The 21841-nt window shown below is 44.6% G+C and overlaps 2 protein-coding genes across 9 annotated transcripts in view; both read left to right on the forward strand.

Annotated features, from left to right (window-relative positions):
* Positions 1–1324: 1324 nt before the first annotated feature.
* Positions 1325–6097, forward strand: ccdc69 (coiled-coil domain containing 69). The gene is made up of 9 exons (XM_077609268.1): positions 1325–1630; positions 2332–2380; positions 2685–2866; positions 2939–3026; positions 3363–3436; positions 3707–3787; positions 3880–3999; positions 4077–4174; positions 5519–6097. Exons 1-9 carry the CDS (start codon positions 1610–1612, stop codon positions 5712–5714), a joined length of 909 nt encoding a protein of 302 aa, XP_077465394.1. The 5' UTR covers positions 1325–1609; the 3' UTR covers positions 5715–6097.
* The window catches only part of LOC144082252 (transcription factor COE3), a 28977-nt gene continuing 12735 nt past the window's right edge, over positions 5600–21841 (forward strand). For 2 of the 8 annotated variants that reach the window (XM_077609259.1, XM_077609260.1), the window contains exons 1-12: positions 5600–5720; positions 7545–7718; positions 8043–8167; positions 10946–11102; positions 11560–11623; positions 11703–11758; positions 13803–13876; positions 14739–14807; positions 19376–19457; positions 19526–19643; positions 20571–20704; positions 20999–21125. In XM_077609259.1, coding sequence (XP_077465385.1) covers positions 7563–7718; positions 8043–8167; positions 10946–11102; positions 11560–11623; positions 11703–11758; positions 13803–13876; positions 14739–14807; positions 19376–19457; positions 19526–19643; positions 20571–20704; positions 20999–21125 — 1162 coding nt within the window. In that variant the 5' untranslated portion in view covers positions 5600–5720; positions 7545–7562. Of the gene's footprint in view, positions 5721–7544; positions 8168–10945; positions 11103–11559; positions 11624–11702; positions 11759–13802; positions 13877–14738; positions 14808–19375; positions 19458–19525; positions 19644–20570; positions 20705–20998; positions 21126–21841 lie in introns of those variants that run through there. The other 6 variants (XM_077609266.1, XM_077609262.1, XM_077609263.1 and 3 more) reach the window with 6 other exon arrangements.

Consider the following 21841-nt stretch of genomic DNA (forward strand, 5'->3'; position numbering starts at 1 on the left):
GAATCCTGCGGGTGGCAGTTTCAAGACGGACAACTTCCCCTCTTGATCAGCTGTTTTTTTGTTTTCTGGGAACTAGATGATCCCAAACGCGTGAATAGGCTCGGAAATTTGAGTCAAGGTGAATTGCAAAATGTTGAACGTCTAACAATTGCCAGGGAAAATCCCAACGTCACCCACAAAATTGATCAAATGTTGGTGATCGGAAATGCTTAAATGAATGATTAGACACAAATTTTGGAGTTTGCAGTCAAGTTGTTCAGAATGAGGCCCTTTTTGGTGGAGTTTAGGCTGAGAAGAGACTTTTTGTTTCCTTTCTGAGACGTTCCATTATTAAACATTTCCTTGAACACACTGTCAGTTTCCCACTGTGATATGCAGGGGAAATCCTCTCGACAAAACAGTCCACCCACGTTTTACGGTATGGATGTGTTGAGTATTTGAATGACGTGAGGCAACCATGCGGGAAATTACATTGAAAACAAAGGCTAGAATGCCCAGGATGTGCCACTCAAGTAGTAAAATAAACAAGACGTGGTGTTCTAAAGTTACATTTCTCTGCTTAAATTCTTTATTTCGTGTTTTCCTAAGAAATATTCATTTCACATTTACTGTTTTTTTCACTCTTTCGTCTGTCTGCATTTGTGGCTTGATGGTTTATGATTATGAATGCAGAAAAAAACATATTTTGGTATTTCAAGGTGCATATGTAACATGGGAAAAACAGAGATTTCTCATTTTTGATGGCTTTCCAAACATAAAATAGTGAGTAAGAAGTTTGGACAGGGAAGTGTCAATCAGCTCTGTGGTTTGAATGTCTGAGTCAGAGTTTTTCGTTTAGATTCTCCATCTGAATAAATAGTAGTTTCACATTGATGCGCTTTTGGAGCTGTCAAATTTTTGAGCAGAAAATGAGAAAAAAAATGAAAAAGGTGACGGGAATGGGCCTTCAATAAATGTGATGTTTTTAGTATTACTACGTATTGATGAATGCAGACGGTAAGTTATGCCTCCATAGAAATAGGGAGGAAACAGCGCCTTTATCTGGCCGGCGTGCGCGGTACAATTAGAGTCCCCACTCGAAAAGCAAATTGACTACTATTTGTCAAAACTTTCTTCCTCTACTTAGTCCATTTTAACTTTTATAAAACGATCAATGCAAATAGTGGCGACTGTAATTTGCGTTATATATGTGTTTCTTAAATGTCTGTTTGAATGTGGTTCGCGTGGTTCTATCTTGTGCGGTGATTACGGTAAAACTTGCAGGCGCGAGAGAGCGCATGCGCCGCCGCCTTCGCGGAAACTACAATATTTCTCATCTTTCAAACTTGAGGTTTCTCATTGTGCAAGAAAAGTCCTTATCCGTGGATTTAAGTTCCACCTGAATCCAAGCACACCGATTTTCTTTTCATTTCTGTCATTTTTGATCCTTTAGAGAGCCTCGGGGTGTCGTAAATATCTTTTGAAAGTTGCAGCCGCGGCGTCCCCAAACGCACCAGCCAATCACGCCGGACGCCCCTCAGCTGGCCGCCTCAACTTTCTTCTGTCTCTTTTGAAAGTCTCCCGAGGAGGAAGCGTCTAAAGCGAGGCCCTCCTTCGGAAAACGGACGCCATGGGCTGCCGTCACAGCAAGGTGAGTCCCCCACGCGACCCCACTTTGAAAGTCGAACATTTTGTGAACGGTGAAGCGTTGGTCACGTGCCGAAGGACTCCTAAACGCGGCCGGACTTGAATTCGCGCGGTCCACATGTGTTTACGATTTGGCTGTCGACCAAACATTCTTCGACACCCAACAATGAGGTCATTCTCGCTTGAGTTTTAGACTCAAATAGATTCACTACCCTTGACTGCAATGTAAAAAAAACCCCGCCTGTGTTAGTTTTTGACAACCACAGATGTCAAATGGCGAGATTTAGCTTTGAATGCTAATCGTTCAAAAAGCCATTGACGGCATTCAATCATTTGGAAATGACCTTTGACCTCACAACACCATTTTGATTGTGACCAATGCCACCAATGTTTTTAATCACTCCTTTTTTCATATTACCAATATAACTGCTTTTATCGGCCTTTGACCTTTGATCCCATGACCTCAAAATGTAATCACTGCTCCTTTTTAATATTACAAACAACCAGTCAGACAATAGTTCCTTTTATGTTCTCATGAAATTCCCTTTGTCACCTCAGTGACCCCAGAACTTTTGGTAGAATAATTGCATACAAACATACCTTATTTTTCGCAGTCAAAGTCGCACAAGCCCAAAAAGCAACTTTAGCTTGACCAGTTTGAATGTTTTTTGCCAAATAAAAATGTGTGGCTCTGTTTTGGCGCAGCACAAGAAAAGCAAGAAAGACGAGAAGGACGTTGGCCGGCAAGATGGAGGTTATTTGCTCTTTTTTTCCCCTAAATGTCAACATGGTATATTTATTATCTCTTTATAGAATAGGTATAATGTACTGTTCATCTCAGAGTAATTATAGGCAATAATGTTTTTTTAAATTAAAGTTACAAAAAAGTAAATCAGAATAGTTTCTATTTTCTTTGGCTTTCAGTCAAAGGATTTTATAAAACATGTAAATGAAACATGACATTTTGTTACAAAACATCCATACATATGTAGAAGTCGTCCACAGATTGGGCGTCAATGGCGGCCATTTTGTATAAATTTATCCCCGACATCCCTAAGCCAAGCGCGTGCGACGCGTCAGCTCGACGGCGGCGACGGTGGCGGAAAAGCGCCTGGCCAGCTTGGAAGGGCAGCTGAAGATCCTGAAGGAAACGCTCTTGGCCGGCGACGAGAGGGCGGAGCTCCTCAAGGAGCACGCCCACGAGGAAGCCTGCGCGCTGGTGCTGGCCATCGTCGACCAGGTCGGAGGTGGCGTCGCCGTCGGCCGGACCGACGGACCGCTAATGTCGGCGCTCTTTGCCGTTTGCCAACAGGTCAAGATGGAGACCAGCGCTCGCCTGGATGCCGTTCATCAACAGCAGCGACAGCAAACTGAGCTGCGGCACCAGCAACACCTGCACGGTATTTGCTCGGGTTGTCAAAAAAAATGAAAATGTATCCAAGTTGGGGTTGCAAAGTCATTTTGGTTGGCTTGCCACATTCATGCCAACTAGAACTTACAACTTTATTTATGGCCCAAAAAGTTGATTTTAGGGCATTTCTGATTTTGAGTTACTTTCTGTAAATTCTGTTCTGTGGATTTTTTTTTGGGGGGGGGGGCAAAAATAATGACCACCAATGGAGATTTTTGGGCAGGTTTGCTATGGCAAATTAATAGGAGTGAATGGAAAAGTTGTTTAATGGGAGTTGAATGATTGGCAATCATAATAATTAACGGTACGTCTACGTCTTCCTCAGAGGTGGAGCGAGATCACAAGGAGGTCAAAGTTCAGCTGACAGAGTCGTTTCGGACGAGGGAGAACGCATTGAAGGTGAGCGCCATGTATATACTTTTTTAATTATAAAAAAATCTTTTTAATGACAAAAGAGAAGATTAAGCACAAAAATACATATATTGAATGTATAACTGCTTGTTTTATTTAAAAAAAAAAGTAAATAAAAATTACAAGAGTATATTTGCCATTAAGAAGGGCCAAAAAATGATTTGGTCCAATTTTACCGTCTATAAATGATCTATATCCATGATCAGAAAAGCCATCGTTTAATGATTTTTTTTTGTGTGTGGCTGCCCTTGCTTGAAGGCGGAGCTTGAGCATTACGACCACCTCAAGAGGCGTGTCCAAGAGTCCACCTTCAAGTGCGATCTCCTCCGCAACATTCAGGTAAGCGCCTCTCCGGCCGCCTTTGACCACGCTAGACGTCCAATCCGTTTGAAGCGGGAGGCCGGCGGCGACTGAACGTCCCTTGGATTCAGGCGCACGGCAGCCCGGGTGCATTCTGGGAGTCGGAGCAGGAGTCCTTGCTATTCGTTATCGAGATGAAGAGCGAACGCCTCCGAGAGTTGAACGAGCGCTTGGGACGCATGGGAGAGCTGGTGAGGAGCGCGTCGCACCGCGCCGTCGTTCCGTCGTGCGTGCCCGCGCCGTCCCAAAACGCTTCCGTGGCTTTCAGGCGGAGGAGAAATCGTGCGCGGAGGCCCGACTGCTGCAAAACGTGCGGGAGAACGAAGACTTGAAAGTACGGCTGGACAAAAATCAAAGCTTCCTGAAGTAAGTGAGCCGCGCACGCACGTGAGTGCTGACGCCAATTCTCGCTAGTTTACTACCAACGCAGTTTACTACGACCCCAATTTTGAACTCCCAAAAATACAGTTTTCCATACATCAACAACCAAACGTTATTTTATGACTAACCTTTTCACTGTTAGGGTAATTATTTTGACCAAACAAAAATATCCTCATTGTCCAAAAATAACCATTTTGTACGAGAAGTTACCTGCAATTTCCGCCAAGTGATCATCACAAAGTGACCCAAAATCTATAGGGCAAGGGTGTCAGACTCGGGTTGGTTCGCGGACCGCATTAACGTCAACTCGATTTTGTGTGGGCCGGACCATTTTAGGTAAAATTTTGATATTTTTTAAATAAATAGATTAAAAGCCCTGAATATTCAGTTTTTTACAGATCTAAAACAATGTTTATTTGAGCTTTTTTGAAATATTTTTAGATTTTACGAAATGATTTTTGAACTAAAAACACAGAGAAATGGATTAAAAAATTACAATTATTGATTTAAAAGGGGAAAAAATCAGGAAATTTAATATACATCTATACTCGGGAAAATCAACATAGGGAAAATCTCTTTTAATCATTATGCTCCATATTAAAGCGGAAAACAGAAAATATTTTTAGATTTTACAAAATGATTTTTAAAACTAAAAACACAAAGAAAAAAATGGATTAAAAATTGAAATTATTGATTTAAAAGGGGGAAAATCAGGAAATATCATATACATCTATAATCTTCATTTTAATTTGATCCTAAAACAGAAAGTCGGCACTCATGATTTACTTTTCCGGGCCACACAAAATGATGCGGTGGACCAGATTTGGCCCCCGGGACGCCACTTTGACACCTGTGCTATAGGGAATAACCAATAAACAGAGAGTGATTCGCGAATGCCCTAAAATCAACAGGAAGTGACGCAAGTTACCTGGAATTTCCCCAAACTGATCAGAAAGTAACCCAAAGTCAATAGGAAGTGACACAGAAATGCCCCACAATCAACAGGAAGTGACCTGGGAATGCTGCCAGAAATACCTCAAAACCAACAGGAAGTAGCACGAAACCAACAGGAACTGACCTGAAACCAACAGAAAGCGATGGAGAAATGCCGAGAAATTGACAAAGTTATCCAAAATGTACAAGGAAGCGACCCCCGGTGTCCCCCAAAATGAACGCGTAGACCGCCACGGACAACGGCGGATCCCCGATTCCTTCAAACCGGGAGGAGCGAGTGGGAATGGTCATCTTTTTGTCGGCGTCCAATTCCTTTTGACTGTCGCCGCCGAAAAGAATCGAAGCCATGAACTGACGGCTGCCTTTGCGGTTTAGGCGGGCGTGTGCGGAGCGCGAGGAGGCGCGCACCTCCCGCGAGCGTCTGCGTTTGCTCAACGAGGCCTTGACCAGGGAGAAAGAGCAGCTGCTCTTCAAATTCCGCCACGGTGATGCCGGCCAGGCCCCTCCCCCGACCACGCCGGACCCCGAGGAGTCACGTGGCATGGCTCAGCTTGTGGGCGTGTCTAAATGAGTCATTGTGAGTTTACTGACACCCTTCGTGTTAGCGTGTAGCTTCCGTTGAAGCTTCTAGTCGAGTTTCTTTTTTCGCTTTACAGAGAGAATTTCCTGTTAATGTTGAGCTTTTGTTTTCGTGTTTTATTATTTTCTTGATCGACATGTTTTTTTCAGGTCATTTTAGATGGAGGTCCAGGTGTGCCAAAATTAAATCAATAAAAATTCCAGGAAATCAGGAAATTAGGAGAAATTGAAACCACTTTGAATATATTGATGGAGGTAAATATACATTGGAAAAGATAAGCTACATCTAAAATATGTATTAACATATCTAAATTGCAAATTGTTCTGTTTAAAAATGTAAAGATTGACATGAATCAAGAAAAATTTCAAAGGAAATTCAAATTAATCAAATTAATCCAATTTTAAATGACTGTAAAAAAAAAAAAGGTTAAAAACAAATTCTAATGCATCAATGAAAAGTGGATAAGATTTCACAATGTATTTTTGTATTTATTTAGTTTTGACACACTTGATCCTGCCTTCATCATTTTCTTTACCAAAGATGTGTTTTTGACAAATGTTGTCACGCACTCGCACTTTTTGTTTTCTCACACGTGTCAACTTTTTGGGAGGGTTTCTACCAACTAAACTTTGCCAGATTTGGACTTTGTTTTGAGTTTGTCTTTTCTTTTATCTTTTTTCCCCTTTACTTAAAACCACGGTAGAACAATGAATAGTATTATTTAAAAGAGCTTTTTTACGGTACATGCGTGTTTATTACAATTTTAAATCCGTTTCAAATGCAACCCCAGTAATGAAAATAAAGTAAATTCTAAATTAAATTAAATAGATTCTAAATAGTAATCTTGTTAGCGTTTGGAATTTAATTTAACTCTAATCTGAGGGCATTTTACGCAACATTTGGATATAAGAGTGTTCCTCCTCCTTTTGCCCGCAGAGGGAGCCAGCGTAGCAGGAAATCCCCTTTTTTGAACAGCTCATCGCTCGAAAACTTCTTGCCAAATAGAGCACCTTTTAAAATAACTCGAATAAATAAATTAGCTCCCTCTAAGAATTCATCCAAAACGTTTTATTTCTCAAGAATTGGGAAAGGGAAAATAAATCAGCCCAAAAAGGAGTCAACAGCATTTTAGATTTTTTTTAAATTAAAGAAGAAAATTTGATTGGTATTTTTGTATTAATTGCAGTATTCATAGAAAGCTATTTAAATGAGGAGTTTTTTTTATAATGAATTTTTCATTTGTTTGCGAGTGAAAAAGAGTGACGGAAAGAAATACGAACACCAAAGTCAAATGTTCAGATTAAAACATGAAAGAAGGAATTTGAAATTAGAGCTGGGTTTAGACCGCATATTTCCACCTAAGCCACCAAAGTCAAAGCATCGCCATATTTGGTAGAGTGGGGACTAGTTGGCGCAAAAATTCTTTTGAATTCTGACATAATGACCCCAAATCTTCCTGTTGATTTTAGGACATGTTTTGGTCACTTCTTATTTTTATTTTTTAAACCCCTGTTAATTTTTGGGCAATTTGAAGAGGTTTTTTTGTCAAATGCCTGTTAGAAATGAATGACGTGTTGTAAATTCTTGAGGGAGTTCTTTGGGCCATTTTGTCAGAATCGTACGTCGTTACTAAATGATTTTGAAATAGCGTGTTAACAGGATGGGACATTTTTGTGAGTGTTTTCTGCAATGACAATTGAAATAAATGCGCAAAAATGCAAAGGAATGGATTGGATGTCAATAAGCTCTAAAATGTCTGTTGACAATGAAAGCTTGGAAAATGTCATCTGATTTTTTCTTTTTTCTTTTTCTCGCACACAGGCACGCCGGCTGGAGCGGATGACGTCGCCGGATCGGGCGGCCAATGGGAGCGCGGCGACCGGCCGGCCACGCCCCCCGGGGGTCCCGCGGGAGATCCGAAGGAAGGAGGAGAAGGGGCCCTCCTGCGGGACGCCGTCAAGAGCGCGGCCGTTCTTTTGGCGAGCCAGCGAGCGAGTGAGCGACCTTCCGCGCCGCCTCCCGGTCTCCCTCGTACGGCGAGCTCCTTTTGAAGGCGAGCGGCGTTTTCATCAAAGGCGTTTTCCGCGTCCTGACGGACTTTTTGGCTCGCCGGCTCCTCTGTCCCGTCCGGTCCCGCCCCCCCGGGACGCCCTAGCCGCCCCGCCCAGGTCCTCCGAGTTCTTTCCACGCACTCGACTCCGAGGGGAGGTCCGGCGGGGGGTCCGCGGAAGAGGGTGGGGGCGGAAGAAGGATCTCGCCTTCAGGACCCCGGGCCGGCCGGGTCCCGCTCCGGATTAACGCGTGATGTTCTCCATCCAGGATGGGCTCCCGCGGGGGGGTCTGAGCGTGAGCATGAAAGAGGAGCCGCTCCCCACCGGCATGACCCCCGTGCGCTCCTGGATGGCCAGCCAGGGGATCTTGGACGCCAACGCCGCCGCGCAAAGGTGGGTGGCTCCTTCCTTGTCTTTTGCCACAATTACAAAGCGCCCACTTTTTCGGGCGTGGGATCCCAAAGGGAAATCCAAGCAAAAAACCTGACAACGTAGTTCAAAAATGGCTTGGCTTTTTCGCTGGCACGGAAACCGGCGTAATCCGCCTTTTGCCCGTCGCCTCCACTTTTAGCATTTTCATACTAATAACTCAGTCGTTGATCCTAATTCACTCCATGCTAAAATTGGATTTTTGTTTGCTTCTGTTAAAAACAACATTTTTTGGATTGATTGTACTTTAAAAAATGAAAAGGATGATTAACAAAAGTCTAAAGGAAGTATATGAAGAAGTACAAAAACATAGTATGTCGTCGTAAGCCATATTAACGCAAGTAGGTTATTTGTATTCAATGTATTTTAAAATAATCAGTACAATAGCTGTATCAATATTAAAAACTAACATTTTAATGTTCATGTAATGCATGAGATTTCCCTCTCTCTCAAACAAAAATAGCCTAACAACAGTACAATGAAAATATGATTATATCACTATAATGGACAAAAACACTAAACATGTGGTCTCAGTTAAAATGATTATCTTCAATCTCCAGTTGTTATGAAATAAAATTGTACATTTGTTAAATGTTATTTAAAACAGAATTAGTACAACTCCAACAGTGGAAAAAACAAAACACACTGATGATAACACTTTAATCTTGATTAAAACATGCTGTTTAACCAATAATTAGTTACTAATTGTTTGACACTTTGTAAGCTATAAAAAAATCCCAGATATCAGTTTGTACTAAATTGTATCTACTACTCTCCCATATTACTTCAACTATTAGATTATTCATACTTGAAAACTCATCCAAACGAAAAACAAACTCCCATAATGTCTCAATTATGTTTATTGTAAGTCATTAGCATAAATCTTTTATTGTACAAATAAAACTCAAAATTTAATGAAATACTAATAAAGCCAAATGAAAATGACTCCACACAGAAATGCTCTCTGTTTACGGCCCCCCAATAACACGTTTGAGATGATGATAATTTTTTTTTTAATTGCAATTGATGTTGTCATTTGATAGCATGGAACTAATTGCCTGCCGTTGACAACAATAGACGTCCATTTCGTCTAAACTGCCAGGACTGGCTGTGCTGTTTGGACTGGGAGGGGCTAATGAGCCCACCTCCATTGGGCCCCGTCCCAGTCCAAATTGGATTGGACGTCGAGCGCCGTCCGTAATTTAAAAGTGGCGACAAATTAAATTTCTTTTTGCACCGCTTAAAGTCATGACAATTGAGAAATAATTGGTCAATCAATTGTGACAAATGTCGACGTGGAGCGCTTTGAAGCGCATCGTGTCGCCGTGCAAGTGCGGACACGCGGGCAATTGACGCGGTGCCCAAGTGGAGCGCTCTGCTGTTGTCACATTTGCCTCCAACCCCCCAAAAAATGTCACTTTCAAAACAACAAAAGCTGGCTAATCATATCCACTAGAAAATGAATCGATAAATTGTTTCCTAGTCGTTCCAACAGGAAATCCTCGTTTATTTCTTCAAAATAAGACAGTTGGTGGCATCTAATGTTATTTAGAAATAAACAAAAAATATCAAATTTAAACTCCTACAATGGCACAGCGTCGTTGTGTTTTTCAAAATAAGACATTTGAAATTTAGGTCAATGATAAAAAGAATAAACCAAAAATTCAAACCTTCATAATTTCATACTGTCAGCAGGAAATGCTTGTTTTTCAAAATAATAGAAAATAATTGGATTTTTTTTCACACTTTCAATTTCAACAAAATTTGACATTTTCATGCACTTGCTTTTGTTCTGGAAGCAAACAGAAAACGCTTGTTTGATTAAGACTCAATATTGTTTTTTTATTTTAAAGAATTGATGATGAAACATCAAAACGTCGCAATTTTACACTAAGAAGAAATTTAGGTACTTTTTAAAAATAAGACATTTTGTAACGTGCAATTATTTGGAAACAGAAAAAAAACTCTGTTTCACACAGCCAGTAGATTGTTATTTTTTCCAAAATAAGACATTTCATTGTTGGTTGTAAAGGAGCTTAAAAAAAAATTAATAGAGCAATACTAAAATGAAAAAACAATAGTACGTACAAAATTGTAATCCTCGCTTTTTATCACTATCATCAGTCGTATAAATAATAAAATTGGAATGCCTGCCCTCCCACTTCAAATGGATTGGACGTTTAGCGCCTTCAGTGGCAGCCAAAGAGTTAATGGGGCATGTGATTCCTAATTAGGCCACGCCCCTCGCTAGAGTGGCCACGGTCATGCCGCAATTAACAACTAATGACTCTGGACCACACTCCATTTTATATGCACTCACACACACACACACGCACACAACTCATACGTTTGTGAGAGATTTCTATCTTTGTTTATTTTAGTCATTTGTTGTTGATTTGTGTGTGTGTGTGGCGTGTATTGTTAAATTCATTCACAGAGCACATTCACATTTTATTATAAGTGTTTTATTTGCAATTTTCAAATTGGAAAAAAGGAAGGCAATACACAGTTATGACTGAATATTATTTTGTTTATAAATGTAAATGTTTTTGGGCTATTTCACTCAGGCCTACTTAGGCGTGCATAGGGGTGTGTACGCGCACTATTGTCAAAAAACATACTAAAATTTTCAACGGGTTATTTGTGCTAAATACTATATTTGATACTACAAGCTATTTGTTTGCTTTGCGATGGTCGCACGTGATTTGTCAGTGGAGTTTGACGCTCGTATTTGTGCTTCAGCGGTGTGGCCCTGGCTCGCGCCCACTTTGAGAAGCAGCCGCCGTCCAACCTGAGGAAGTCCAACTTCTTCCATTTCGTCCTGGCGCTTTACGACCGCCAAGGGCAGCCGGTGGAGATTGAGAGGACATCCTATATGGACTTTGTGGAAAAAGACAAGGTGGGTCAGCGTCGTCCTCTCTTTTCATTTTCCCTCCGGGTTACTACCAGTGTTGCGCCGATAGGTCAATAAAATGACCTCATCGATTGTACTTGCTAAGAAAAACAAATGAGCTGGTGCTGCGCAACTTGTACTTTTAACCCAACATGGCTGCCATGAAAGAAGGAGCCCCCGCTTGTCACCCTTCCCAAGGTGATGATGATGTTCGTCCAATTATTTGCATTTTTTTTTTAATCATTGGTAGACATCTGATTTGCTGTCAGGCAAAACTTCACGTTGATCTTGATAGAAAATCTTTTTAAAATATGTTGAAAAATAAGGTGGTTATGATCGCATTTTAATGTCATGGCATTCATTGACTTTAATGGGAACGTTGACCGTACCAACATGGCCGCCTTGAGGCCGTTTTGGCGGTGGCCTTTTTAATTCTTGACGCGGGTGTCCTTTTGCTCCCCAGGAGTACAACGGCGAGAAGACCAACAACGGAATCCATTACAGGTTACAACTCCTCTACAGTAACGGTGAGGGCGAGCGTCCCTAGAGGGATCTTCGGCGCGTCCGCTCGACGCCGTCCCGTTTCTCACGCTTTTTTCGTCGCAGGCATCAGGACGGAACAGGACCTTTACGTCCGCCTCATTGACTCCATGACCAAGCAGGTGAGACTGGCGCGCCGTGATGATGTCATCGCCTGTTCAAGCGTGCACTCACCTGGCATGCTGTGATGACATCATCACTTGTTCAAGCACAGTCTTTTTTTTTCATTTCTTTCCAATCCCGTCAATGTTTTCGTTTTTTTTTTTTAACTTGAACGCCTGCACAAATTTATGTGCCATTTATTCTACTATTTATTTTAGCCGATTCCCTTCACCCTTATCCTCTTTTTTTTGTTGCAACCCCCTCAAATTTTTGCCCAAGCTTCAAATGGATTGGACGTTTCTAGTGATAAACACATTGACAGCGCAATGATTGGACGTTTTCCAAAAATACCGAGCGGTCGCCAATATCCGAATAAATCCCAAACTTTCCTCGGCTCAGTGCCGCCACCCGGCTGGCCACGGCGGTACTACAGTGACGAAACGCTAAAATTGAAGGGAAAAAAAGCCGGCACATACATGGACGGGTGCGCCCCCCGCGGCGCTGTCGGCGTGTCGGTCATCGATCGCGGGCATGGAGGTGCAGCGCGGCCGCCGGCGCTCGATAATCTTCGCGCGGCGACACGACGGCGTTGTGCTCGTGGCGCTGACAGACAGACAGGTCGGCTGGAGTCGCCGCCGATCGATGAAAGCCCCTCACGAGCCCCCCCCGGTGAATCGGCTTCATTGACTGGCGGTTAAACAAGCTCACACTGAGTGCGTCTACGCTTGTCTGCCTCCTCACACACACGCACACACTTGATTGAGAAATTGTCGGCACACACGACATGCTAACGAGCCAACGACCAGTTCATACTAGATGGACTAGCGAGGCGTCCAATCCTTTTGGATTCATCTTGATTTTAGGGCTTTTCTGGCTCACTTTCTATGGATATTAGCTCATTTTAAGTAGACATTCTTTTAATTTTTTGGTCACTTCATTTGTGTTGATATTGAGTCATTTCAATTGGACTTTCTCGGTTTATTCCTGTTGTTTTTGGGTCGTTTCTGGGTCACCTCCTGCTCATTTTGGGGTCATTCCCAGTTGGTATTGAGCCATTTATAGAAAAGCTCCTGTCTATTTTAGTCTCAACTTTTTGTTGATTATGGGTCATTTCTGCCTGAATACCTGTTCATTTTCGCAAACATTTGGGTCCAGGGAATTATTTTGTGGTCGGCGGACGTTTGGTCGCCCGGACGTTTGATCGCCCGGGTGAATATAATTTTTGAGAGCTGGTTTCAACAGTAGATATTTAGATATTAAACTCTCTCTGTCATGAATATAATTTTGAGAGCTGGTTTCAACAGTAAACTCTCATGTTGTCAAACGTCCGGCCGACCAAACGTCTGGGCGACCAAACGTCCGGGCGACCAAACGTCCGGGCGACCAAACGTCCGGGCGACCAAACGTCCGGGCGACCAAACGTCCGGGCGACCAAACGTCCGGGCGACCAAACGTCCGGGCGACCAAACGTCCGAGTACCTTATTTTGTCACTTCGGTTTGTTATTTGGGTCATTTCAGGGGACTGTGTTTATTTTGGAACATTTTTGGCTCCCCTCCGAATTCCTTATTGATATTTTGTAATTTTTTTGCAACGTCGTGTTTAATTAGGTAATTTCCTGTTGAATTTGGATCATTTTTGGGTCACTTTGGGTCAATTCCCATTGATACGATTATAAGGCCATTTCTTTTTGATCTCGGATCATTTCCTCCTAAGTTTGGAGCATTTCCGCTCATTTCTTGTTGATTTTTGGAGAATTTCACACCAGCTTTTTTTGTCTTTTTCTTTTTTTAATTCTTAATATTTCACCAAGAGCCCTAGAAAGGGTTAAATGATTTTTTTTACCTCCGCCCTATCTGCCATTTATTTTGTCCTCAGGGATGCTTGACATTTTAGCTTCCCCATAACGAGCCAACCGCCCAGTTAGCCCTTAATGCTATTCGCTAGCCAAACCCTGACGCTAACGGCGAGCGCAATTATTTGCATTGAATCGGGTGACGTTGAGGCAAACTATTGCTCTTTTGCTTGACTTTTTGTCTCTTTTTCTCCTCTTTTTTTGCCACAGGCCATTCTCTACGAAGGACAAGACAAGAACCCGGAAATGTGCCGCGTTCTGCTCACGCACGAGATCATGTGCAGGTACCGACCCAGACACGTATTAGCATCTACCGGAGTGTTCATTTTTAATCAGGCGCGCGACAACTCCTCAGCCAATCGGGTCGCGCGCCCCGAAACCGTTTGTGTACCTACGCCAGCCCGGCCGATGGGGGAGACTCATTAGCCGACAAGCGCGTTTGTTTTGGTCTTCCGGGAGAGGGGGTCCCGGGGGCGGGGGGTGGCACTGCTAATTGGTCTCCTGGAACTTTGGCTAATGGCGACGGCGAGGCGCGAAGCGCGCACGCTTTGACCGCATTCATGTTGCATGAGGACAGCGTGAGGCCCCTCAACAATTATTTTCTCAATTAGGCCAAGATGCTACGCTAACAGGCCCCCTTGGCAGCCGGGCAGGAAAAAAAGGGCGGCACCCTCGTCCCAAGACAAAAAGAAGGACAGAACGGCTCGTGATTCGTTTTGGTGGAATTGCAATTATTTTTGGAATGGACCCACTTATTCACAACTATCAATTATCAAATAAATCCACAAAAACTGATTTCTGTCCTCCAAAAGTTGATTAACAGAAATGAGATGGTCTTTGTTGAACTGCTTGTCAGTAAACATTGTACTATAAGTAATCATTTTTTAAATTTTGTTCTTTTTTTTTTCAGAGCTAAAAAAAATAAACAGCTACTTTTCTTTAAATTGTATACTCCATTCTCTAATCTATTTGTTTTTATTTTTTTAAATGTCCTTTATGTGCTGAAAAAAAGTAAGACAGATTATATTAATGGATTGGCATAATAGCCAATAAATATTGTTAAATATGCTTTACAGTCAGTTTTGTTTACAGATAAAATAGTGCGACTGAATGTGCATAATAATGTGCATGTTGTTGTCTCCCCAGTCGCTGTTGTGACAAAAAAAGCTGCGGAAATCGAAACGAGACCCCTTCTGACCCCGTCATCATCGACAGGTAGGCCACTCCCACTCTCACCTTTTCGACCGGGTGTCCAATCGCTGTTCAAGATTCCTTATGGCGCCCCCTAGCTGTCCGTTACCTTAACTCGTTGGCGTTTCAAGTGGGAGAGTTGGCAGCAAAATGAAGGAAGGAACATTTGAGGCAGTAAACGGGCCACTTCCTGTACATTTAAATTCACCTGCTGTTGCTTTTGGGGCGCTCCCTGGCCACTTCCTATTGATTTGGCGCCATTTCTGGGTCAGTTGTTGCTGATTTTAGGCAATTTATGCATCACGTACAGGTTATTTTAGCTCACTTTCTAATGCTGTTTGGGGCTTCCTGTTGGTTTTGATATGAAAATATGTGCCGTATTGAAAGATGGAAATGATTTAGCCAATGGAAGAAAAAAAATGATTCTGACCACACCCCCCAAAAACGTGTTTTTGGTGCCACCGTTAACGTTAGCCTTGAATTCCGAAGAGAGCCGGCGTCTAGCCATAACAATTTAGCCAAGTCGGCTAGCGCCGGTCGGCACGCACGCCGTCGGGGTGCCGTGCGGCTGATTTACGGCCACTGGTTGTTTCTCTGCATTTTAGTGGCTGTTAAAGATAGAAGGATTTACGGCCGGCACGCGCTCGCGTTTAGCCAGCTATCATGCAAATGATATTGTCCGAGCTACAGTAAAGACATTTTGAGTAAATCAATCTGACACGCGCTCGCTGGCGCCAGACAGGAAGTCAAAGGTTCAGCCCGAAAAGCGCCTCGGACGTGCGTGCGTGCGTGCCATGCCTGGCTTTTATTGCCGCAAAGATTAGCAATTAGCGGAGCGCGGGACATCCATTGAAGTCAAGTGTCGGGTGTCGGGGCTCCTCGGAGCCCGGGTGACGTCTGACCTTTGACCTCTGCTCACACTACTACTAAAATGTGTTCAACGACACGGACACTGATTTCATCTGGTTTTTTTTGTATACAACATAAAAAAATATATAAGAACCCAATGTTTTTTATGCATTTTTTTTGTATTTGCGGTTCAATTGGCACTGAATCCGTTTGAATGCTTTACCTTTTTTTTTTTTTTTATCGTCCCCGAATCGGACCGTAGAGTGTGATTCGTACCGCTACTGATTAAATATGCTGTGTATGAAATTGACTTTTTAGCATTTGCTACCATTTTGAAAACAAAATTGAAAATCCAAGCATTTTTAAAGGCTTTGGAGGCATGTTTGTGTTTTCTTTTCGTGTCTGTGTGTGTGTGCGCGTGTGAAATAGGAATCAGGCATGCGAAGGCAGGCGGCAGCCAGCGAATATCCCGTGATGTGATACGATATGATGGGGGCGGATACCAGACAGTTGCGGGGTGATGAAAATGATAAAGAGAAAGAGGAGGCATGCGCACATGATGCCATTATTGATTTTGACATATACATGGCGGCCAGTGAGACGCGGTTTATAAAGGAGAGACGGAGGGCGCGAGACTTTTGGGGGCTGGCTTTAGCAGTGGGCAGCTATTTTTGTCACACACCTCAAATATTTTCCGTTCCAAAATTTTTCACGTGCCTATTTTAGTTTAAATGCGTAATGTGGTGAACGTAATGTAATTTTGGTCCCAAAAATCACAGGAATTGAGCGAATATCGACAGGTTGTGGTCCATAAATGCCCCCAAATTAACAGGAAGTGAGCCAATATCAACAGGAAGTGATCTAGAAATGCCCCAAGATCAACAGCAGGCAGGTGACTGGATATCGATGAGAGGTGACTGCCTATAAATGCCTCAGAATGGCTAAGAAGTGGCTTGGAAGTGAGTCCATATTGACAGTAAGTCATGTAAAAATGCCCTAAGTTGACTTCCAGCTAAATTTGGGGCATTCCCAAGTGCATACCTGTTTTGTAGGTGACTTTCTGTGGATTTGGAGGCATAAATATGCCATTGACAAATTCCTAGCTTGCTTCCGTGTCTATTTCTCAGGCGAGTTGGCGTTCTCTTTTGGGCCAGCGACCGGTCCGCCTTCGTTTAATAGCCTTGCGCGCGTGGCTGTCACGTTGTTATAGCCAGTCCAAGTAAAAAAGTGGATTTTGTGGGAATGTATTTTCAGTTTTTTTTTCATTGGTAATTGGAGTTTTCAAGGTGAACGTCTTATTCCTGCAGAAGCTTGACAAATTAATTCGAGTGGGGGTCTATTGGAGAATAGGTGGCCTTTTTTCTTCTTCTTTTGGTCGTTGCAACGGCAAGCGACCTGTCACTTTGAGGAATGAGACCGGGCCAAAATTCCAGCTGACGTCACTCGGTCGCTTCGGTCGGCCAATCGCGTCTCGGGAACACCGAAAGCGTTATTTGGTTAGTCGCATCGTTACAGAAACTAGAGACTTTTTACTCTTTATGTCCCATTGCATTGAATTTGATGAGAATGTTGCCCCTACCAACATGGCCGCCCCGCCCTGAAGCCATTTTGGGTCACTTCCTGATGATTTGAGGGCATTTCTGGGACACTTCCTGTTTTGTGACTCAATTCCTGTTGATTTTTAGCCATTATTTGTTAAATTCCTTTGCATGTCGCCCACTTCCTGCGAGACAATTAGCCCGTTTTGTCGCAATTAGCCACGGCGAGGCGAGACGGCCGCCGACGTCGGCGACGCCGCGCTTTGAAGGTCAGTGTGACTTCGGGCCGTTAAAGTGGCTGGAAGCGGGGGCGGGGCGACACCCACCGGACTCGCAAACGGGGTTGGGGGGCGGAGTTTGGCAGCGCGGCGTCTCCGCTCGCTCGCACGGATGGCGGCGGCGGCCCAAAGCGCACCCGGGGGCGACATTACCCGCTAGGCCTTAAAAGAACACCTGCTAACTCGTGGATGGCGTTTCTGGGGAAGATTTGCATCCCCCCCCCCCCCTCACTTCCTGTAACTTTTGGCTATTTTTGGGACACTTGACTTGATTGTTAACTCTCTGGCCGCCATTGACGGCGCCGGACGTCCAGGCCAACGTAACTGACGGGGGGCCGCGTCAATGGAGGCGAATGAGGATTCCAAAGGCGCACGCTAATTTCCGTGGGAAAGTGCCATCACGTATGCAAATGGTTGCGCGTCACCTTTATTTTTAACTTGTCGCCATATGCGTGGTGGTGGTTGACAGCGTGCTAGCGTTTTGCTCGACACAGTTTTTTTTTGTTTTTTTAGTTGCCGCGCTGTCAGCGTCCACGCCGAAGCGGAGGTGGCACCGTCGCTGTCGCACCTCCGCGTCAGCGCGGACGCTAACGGGTCGGGCGGGACGCCAGAGACGACGCTCGGCGCCGTCCAGCTGCGAGCTGGCCCTCCTTTTCGACACTTCTTTTTAACATCCGCTGGCGCTCGGATGGACTGGCGGTAATTTTGCCCGAAATGGCGTCCAAAGCGATGTTGTCGCTACAAATCTCCACTTTTGTGAAAATGCCTCAAATAAACAAAATCAATAGGAAACATGTCAAGCTAACAGGAAGTAACCAATAAATGCCCCAACACGAACAAGTACCTCAATCTGAAAATGAACATGAGGTGGGCCGTAAAATCGACAGCAAATATTTTCTTCAGTACTGCAGTTCAAGAGCATCTCATTGAATTGTTTTACATTTTAAAAAATGAATTTATATTGATTTTGAGCGTGTTGAGCCGCCGAGTTGAACTGAACATTTTGTGACACCTGACCCTGAATTTTTGCGAGCGGACCCGGAGCGCCAGTGTTTTTGGAACGCTGTCCAAGGTCGGGCCAGATGGCGGCGGCGGCAGCGGCCGGCCGGCGTCAACCTTGACGCTGACCGCCGCTCCGTCGGCGCCAGCGCGGCGGCAAACAGATGGAGGGAAGCAGAGAGCGTTAAAATGGCCTGCTAAAAAACACGCACGCTGCAAAAAATGCTCGCGTGCCAACTCGCTAAGTTTGCTGTGTGTGTGTACGTATGTGCTGATGCGACTTCAAAGGAGAGAGTCAATTACATTGACTATGTAATCTTTGCATCATGATTCCTTCTCTTTATCAACAAGCAATCCAGCGTTTTTGCGTGAAAATGCGCCGTTTAATGATGAAATGTTGGTGGAAGGAAGGAAGGAAGTGGATTTAAGGGCAACCAAGGAATGGGCATCCCTTTTGAAGAATCCACAACCAAACAAAACGCAGCCCTTTTTGGGTTTGACACCTTTGTAGTATCCTTGTTTGAGCGCCAAAAGAAGCCATACTCATTATTATTTTCACTTTTGTCTCGCGCTCCTCGTTTACGGTGCCTCGACTGCGACCAATCGCTTGTGTGTGTCTCTCGCAAAGGTGGAAAAATTACCAAGGGGTTTATTTTAACCAAAAATTCTTTACGGTTATTGATTTTGCTCTAAAAAAACGCAACTCCATGTGCGTGTCATCATCTGAATCCAAGCTCATTGTTTCCCATCATGCCGTGGGTGTGCCGGGGGTGACATCACCCTTTTTGGAATGCTCGCAAAAATCCAACTTGTGCCCCCTTCTGGCCCCGAACGCTTAAATGACATTTTTATGAGCATAAGCTCCTCAGCCAATCACTTTTTGCACTTGTCCTTATTGAGCCGAGATGTTTGTGTGTGTGTGTGGCAGGTTCTTCCTCAAGTTCTTCCTCAAGTGCAACCAGAACTGTTTGAAGAACGCCGGAAACCCCCGAGACATGAGGCGCTTTCAGGTGAGCCCCGCCCACCGCGCCACCATGGCGTCTGCCGACAATTGACCCACTTTTTTTTTTGTGGACAGGTGGTGGTGTCCACCACGGTCAATGTGGACGGTCACGTGCTGTCCGTCTCCGACAATATGTTTGTCCACAACAACTCCAAGCACGGACGCCGCGCGCGGCGCCTGGACCCCTCCGAAGGTAAGAATGTGGGCGGTGCCAACTAATTTGGACGTCAATCGCTGTCAGTCTTTTTTTTTTTTTTTTGAATGTAGTAACTAGCGGAAGACAGGGTTCAAATCTTAAGTCTCTTCTTCTTTAAGACAACCCGAAAGTTTTTCTCGTGCCACCACATTAATATTATTGGATGCCGTTGAGGGCACTAGACGTCCAATCTTTATCCTTTTGTGAATCTTCGTAATGGGTTCATCACTGGTAGACGTCCAATGTGTTTGAAGTGGGAAGGGCGGCGGCGAATGAACATTTTCCCTATTTTTGACGACTAGCAAGAAGGTGTGTGAGCGCCGTGTTCCCGTCAGAACGGGATCGGCGAGCACTCGTCGCCGCCAGACGGGCCGACAAAAGTCTGATAAAAGACAGCGACAGATGTTGGTCCATTTTTTGGGGGCGAGGGGAAAGCAGATGAAAGGACACGGACGGCGTCAAGGTGGTCCCGGGAAGAATCGCCGGCTGACAGATTGGCGTCGAGGCGCCCGGCCGCCTTTTGTTAAAGGCGCTACTTTCGTGGCGGGACGCTCGAAGGACTTTGATGAGCTGGCTTCGAGACGAGAGGGAGGGCAAAAGTGGGGCTCCAAATGTCTCGCTGATGATCAGAGAGTCTTGAAGTGCCTGTTCCGTTTTATTTTGGGGCGCCTCTATAGACAACAAACACTGCGAGTGGTCCAAAGTAGCCAAAAGTAGTGACAAATATATATTTGATGGCAAAAGTCATTGACGTCCAATTTATTTCAACTTGGGAGAGACTGGCAGCGATTGAGCAAAAACTGAGGATACTTTGTGGAAAAAAACACTGGCTGGCAAATGGATTAAATTGGAATGGGCATGTGTCTTTTTGTGTGTTTTTTGTATGTCCAACCTGAACCTGACCCGACCTGACTTGAACCAAAGCAGCCACGCCGTGCATCAAAGCCATCAGCCCCAGCGAAGGTTGGACCACGGGGGGCGCCACCGTCATCCTCATCGGGGACAACTTCTTCGACGGCCTGCAGGTGGTCTTCGGGACCATGCTGGTGTGGAGCGAGGTGAGACACTTCTCAGAGTCCAAACAGCAAAAACAAAAGTTAGTACCCACAATCAACATAAGGAACGCCCCCCAAATGGAACAGAAAGTGTCCCAAAATCATTTGTAAGTTAGCTAGCTGAAAATAGCCCAAAATGAACAGAGTGACCCGTTAATGGTCGCCAATCTACATAGAGTGACCAAAAGTCGAAATTCAGTAACCCCAAAACTTGCAGTGATTGTGAGTAGGAATGACGTCTGTCTTTGGTTTTGTGAGCGCCCCTCGCCGTTAACGCCTGGTCTCTTTTTCCCGCAGCTGATCACGCCGCACGCCATCCGCGTCCAGACGCCCCCTCGCCACATTCCCGGCGTGGTGGAGGTCACGCTGTCCTACAAGTCCAAACAGTTCTGCAAAGGAGCGCCGGGCCGCTTCGTCTACACGGGTGAGACTTTTTTTTTTTTACCGACAATCGCATCAATGTCCTCGAACGTGGCGCAAAGCCCCTTAAGTAAATGTCAGCACACGCCGTAAGAACGGGCCTCCGATAGAGCCGCCATTTTTGCCGGCGCCAACGGGGCCAACGTAAAGCGGGGGCGACTTTCTTTGAAGCGGGCTTTTGATCGACAGCCCGACGGGACCTCCCCTCTGCGGGGACGCGCCGCCTCGCGGTCCTCGGGAGCTAACGCCGGCTAATTAGCGCCTTCCGCGAGAGCGTTTTAGGCTGCCGACCGAAGGACGCCAACTAATTAACGTTCGTCTTTCGCACCTTTCCACGTCGACGGCGACGTCTGACAAATCCAGTGACAGAAATATCCAGTCGGGAGGGAATTGACTTGAACTTAGCCAAATTCGATCGCTAGTAACACGCCATCGACAAGTGAGCCGATATCAACAGGAAGTGCTCCCAAATACATTTGAATTCAACAGGAAGTAAGGTGGAACTGCACCAAAGCAACGGAGCTAAAAACCAACAGGAAGTGACCTGGAAATGCCCCCAAATCAGCAAGAAGATCCAAAATACCGAAATAAAAAGGAAATGACCTGCAAAATGAACAGGAATGGACCCAGCGTGGCCTAAACATTGACCTGGAATTCCCCCCAAATCCACAGGAAGAGGGCGAATTTCATTTCAAAGGCTGACCTCCATCTCCAGGAAGT

This window comes from Stigmatopora argus, chromosome 9 (assembly GCF_051989625.1).
Source record: "Stigmatopora argus isolate UIUO_Sarg chromosome 9, RoL_Sarg_1.0, whole genome shotgun sequence".
In the NCBI taxonomy this organism is placed as follows: Eukaryota; Metazoa; Chordata; class Actinopteri; order Syngnathiformes; family Syngnathidae; genus Stigmatopora; species Stigmatopora argus.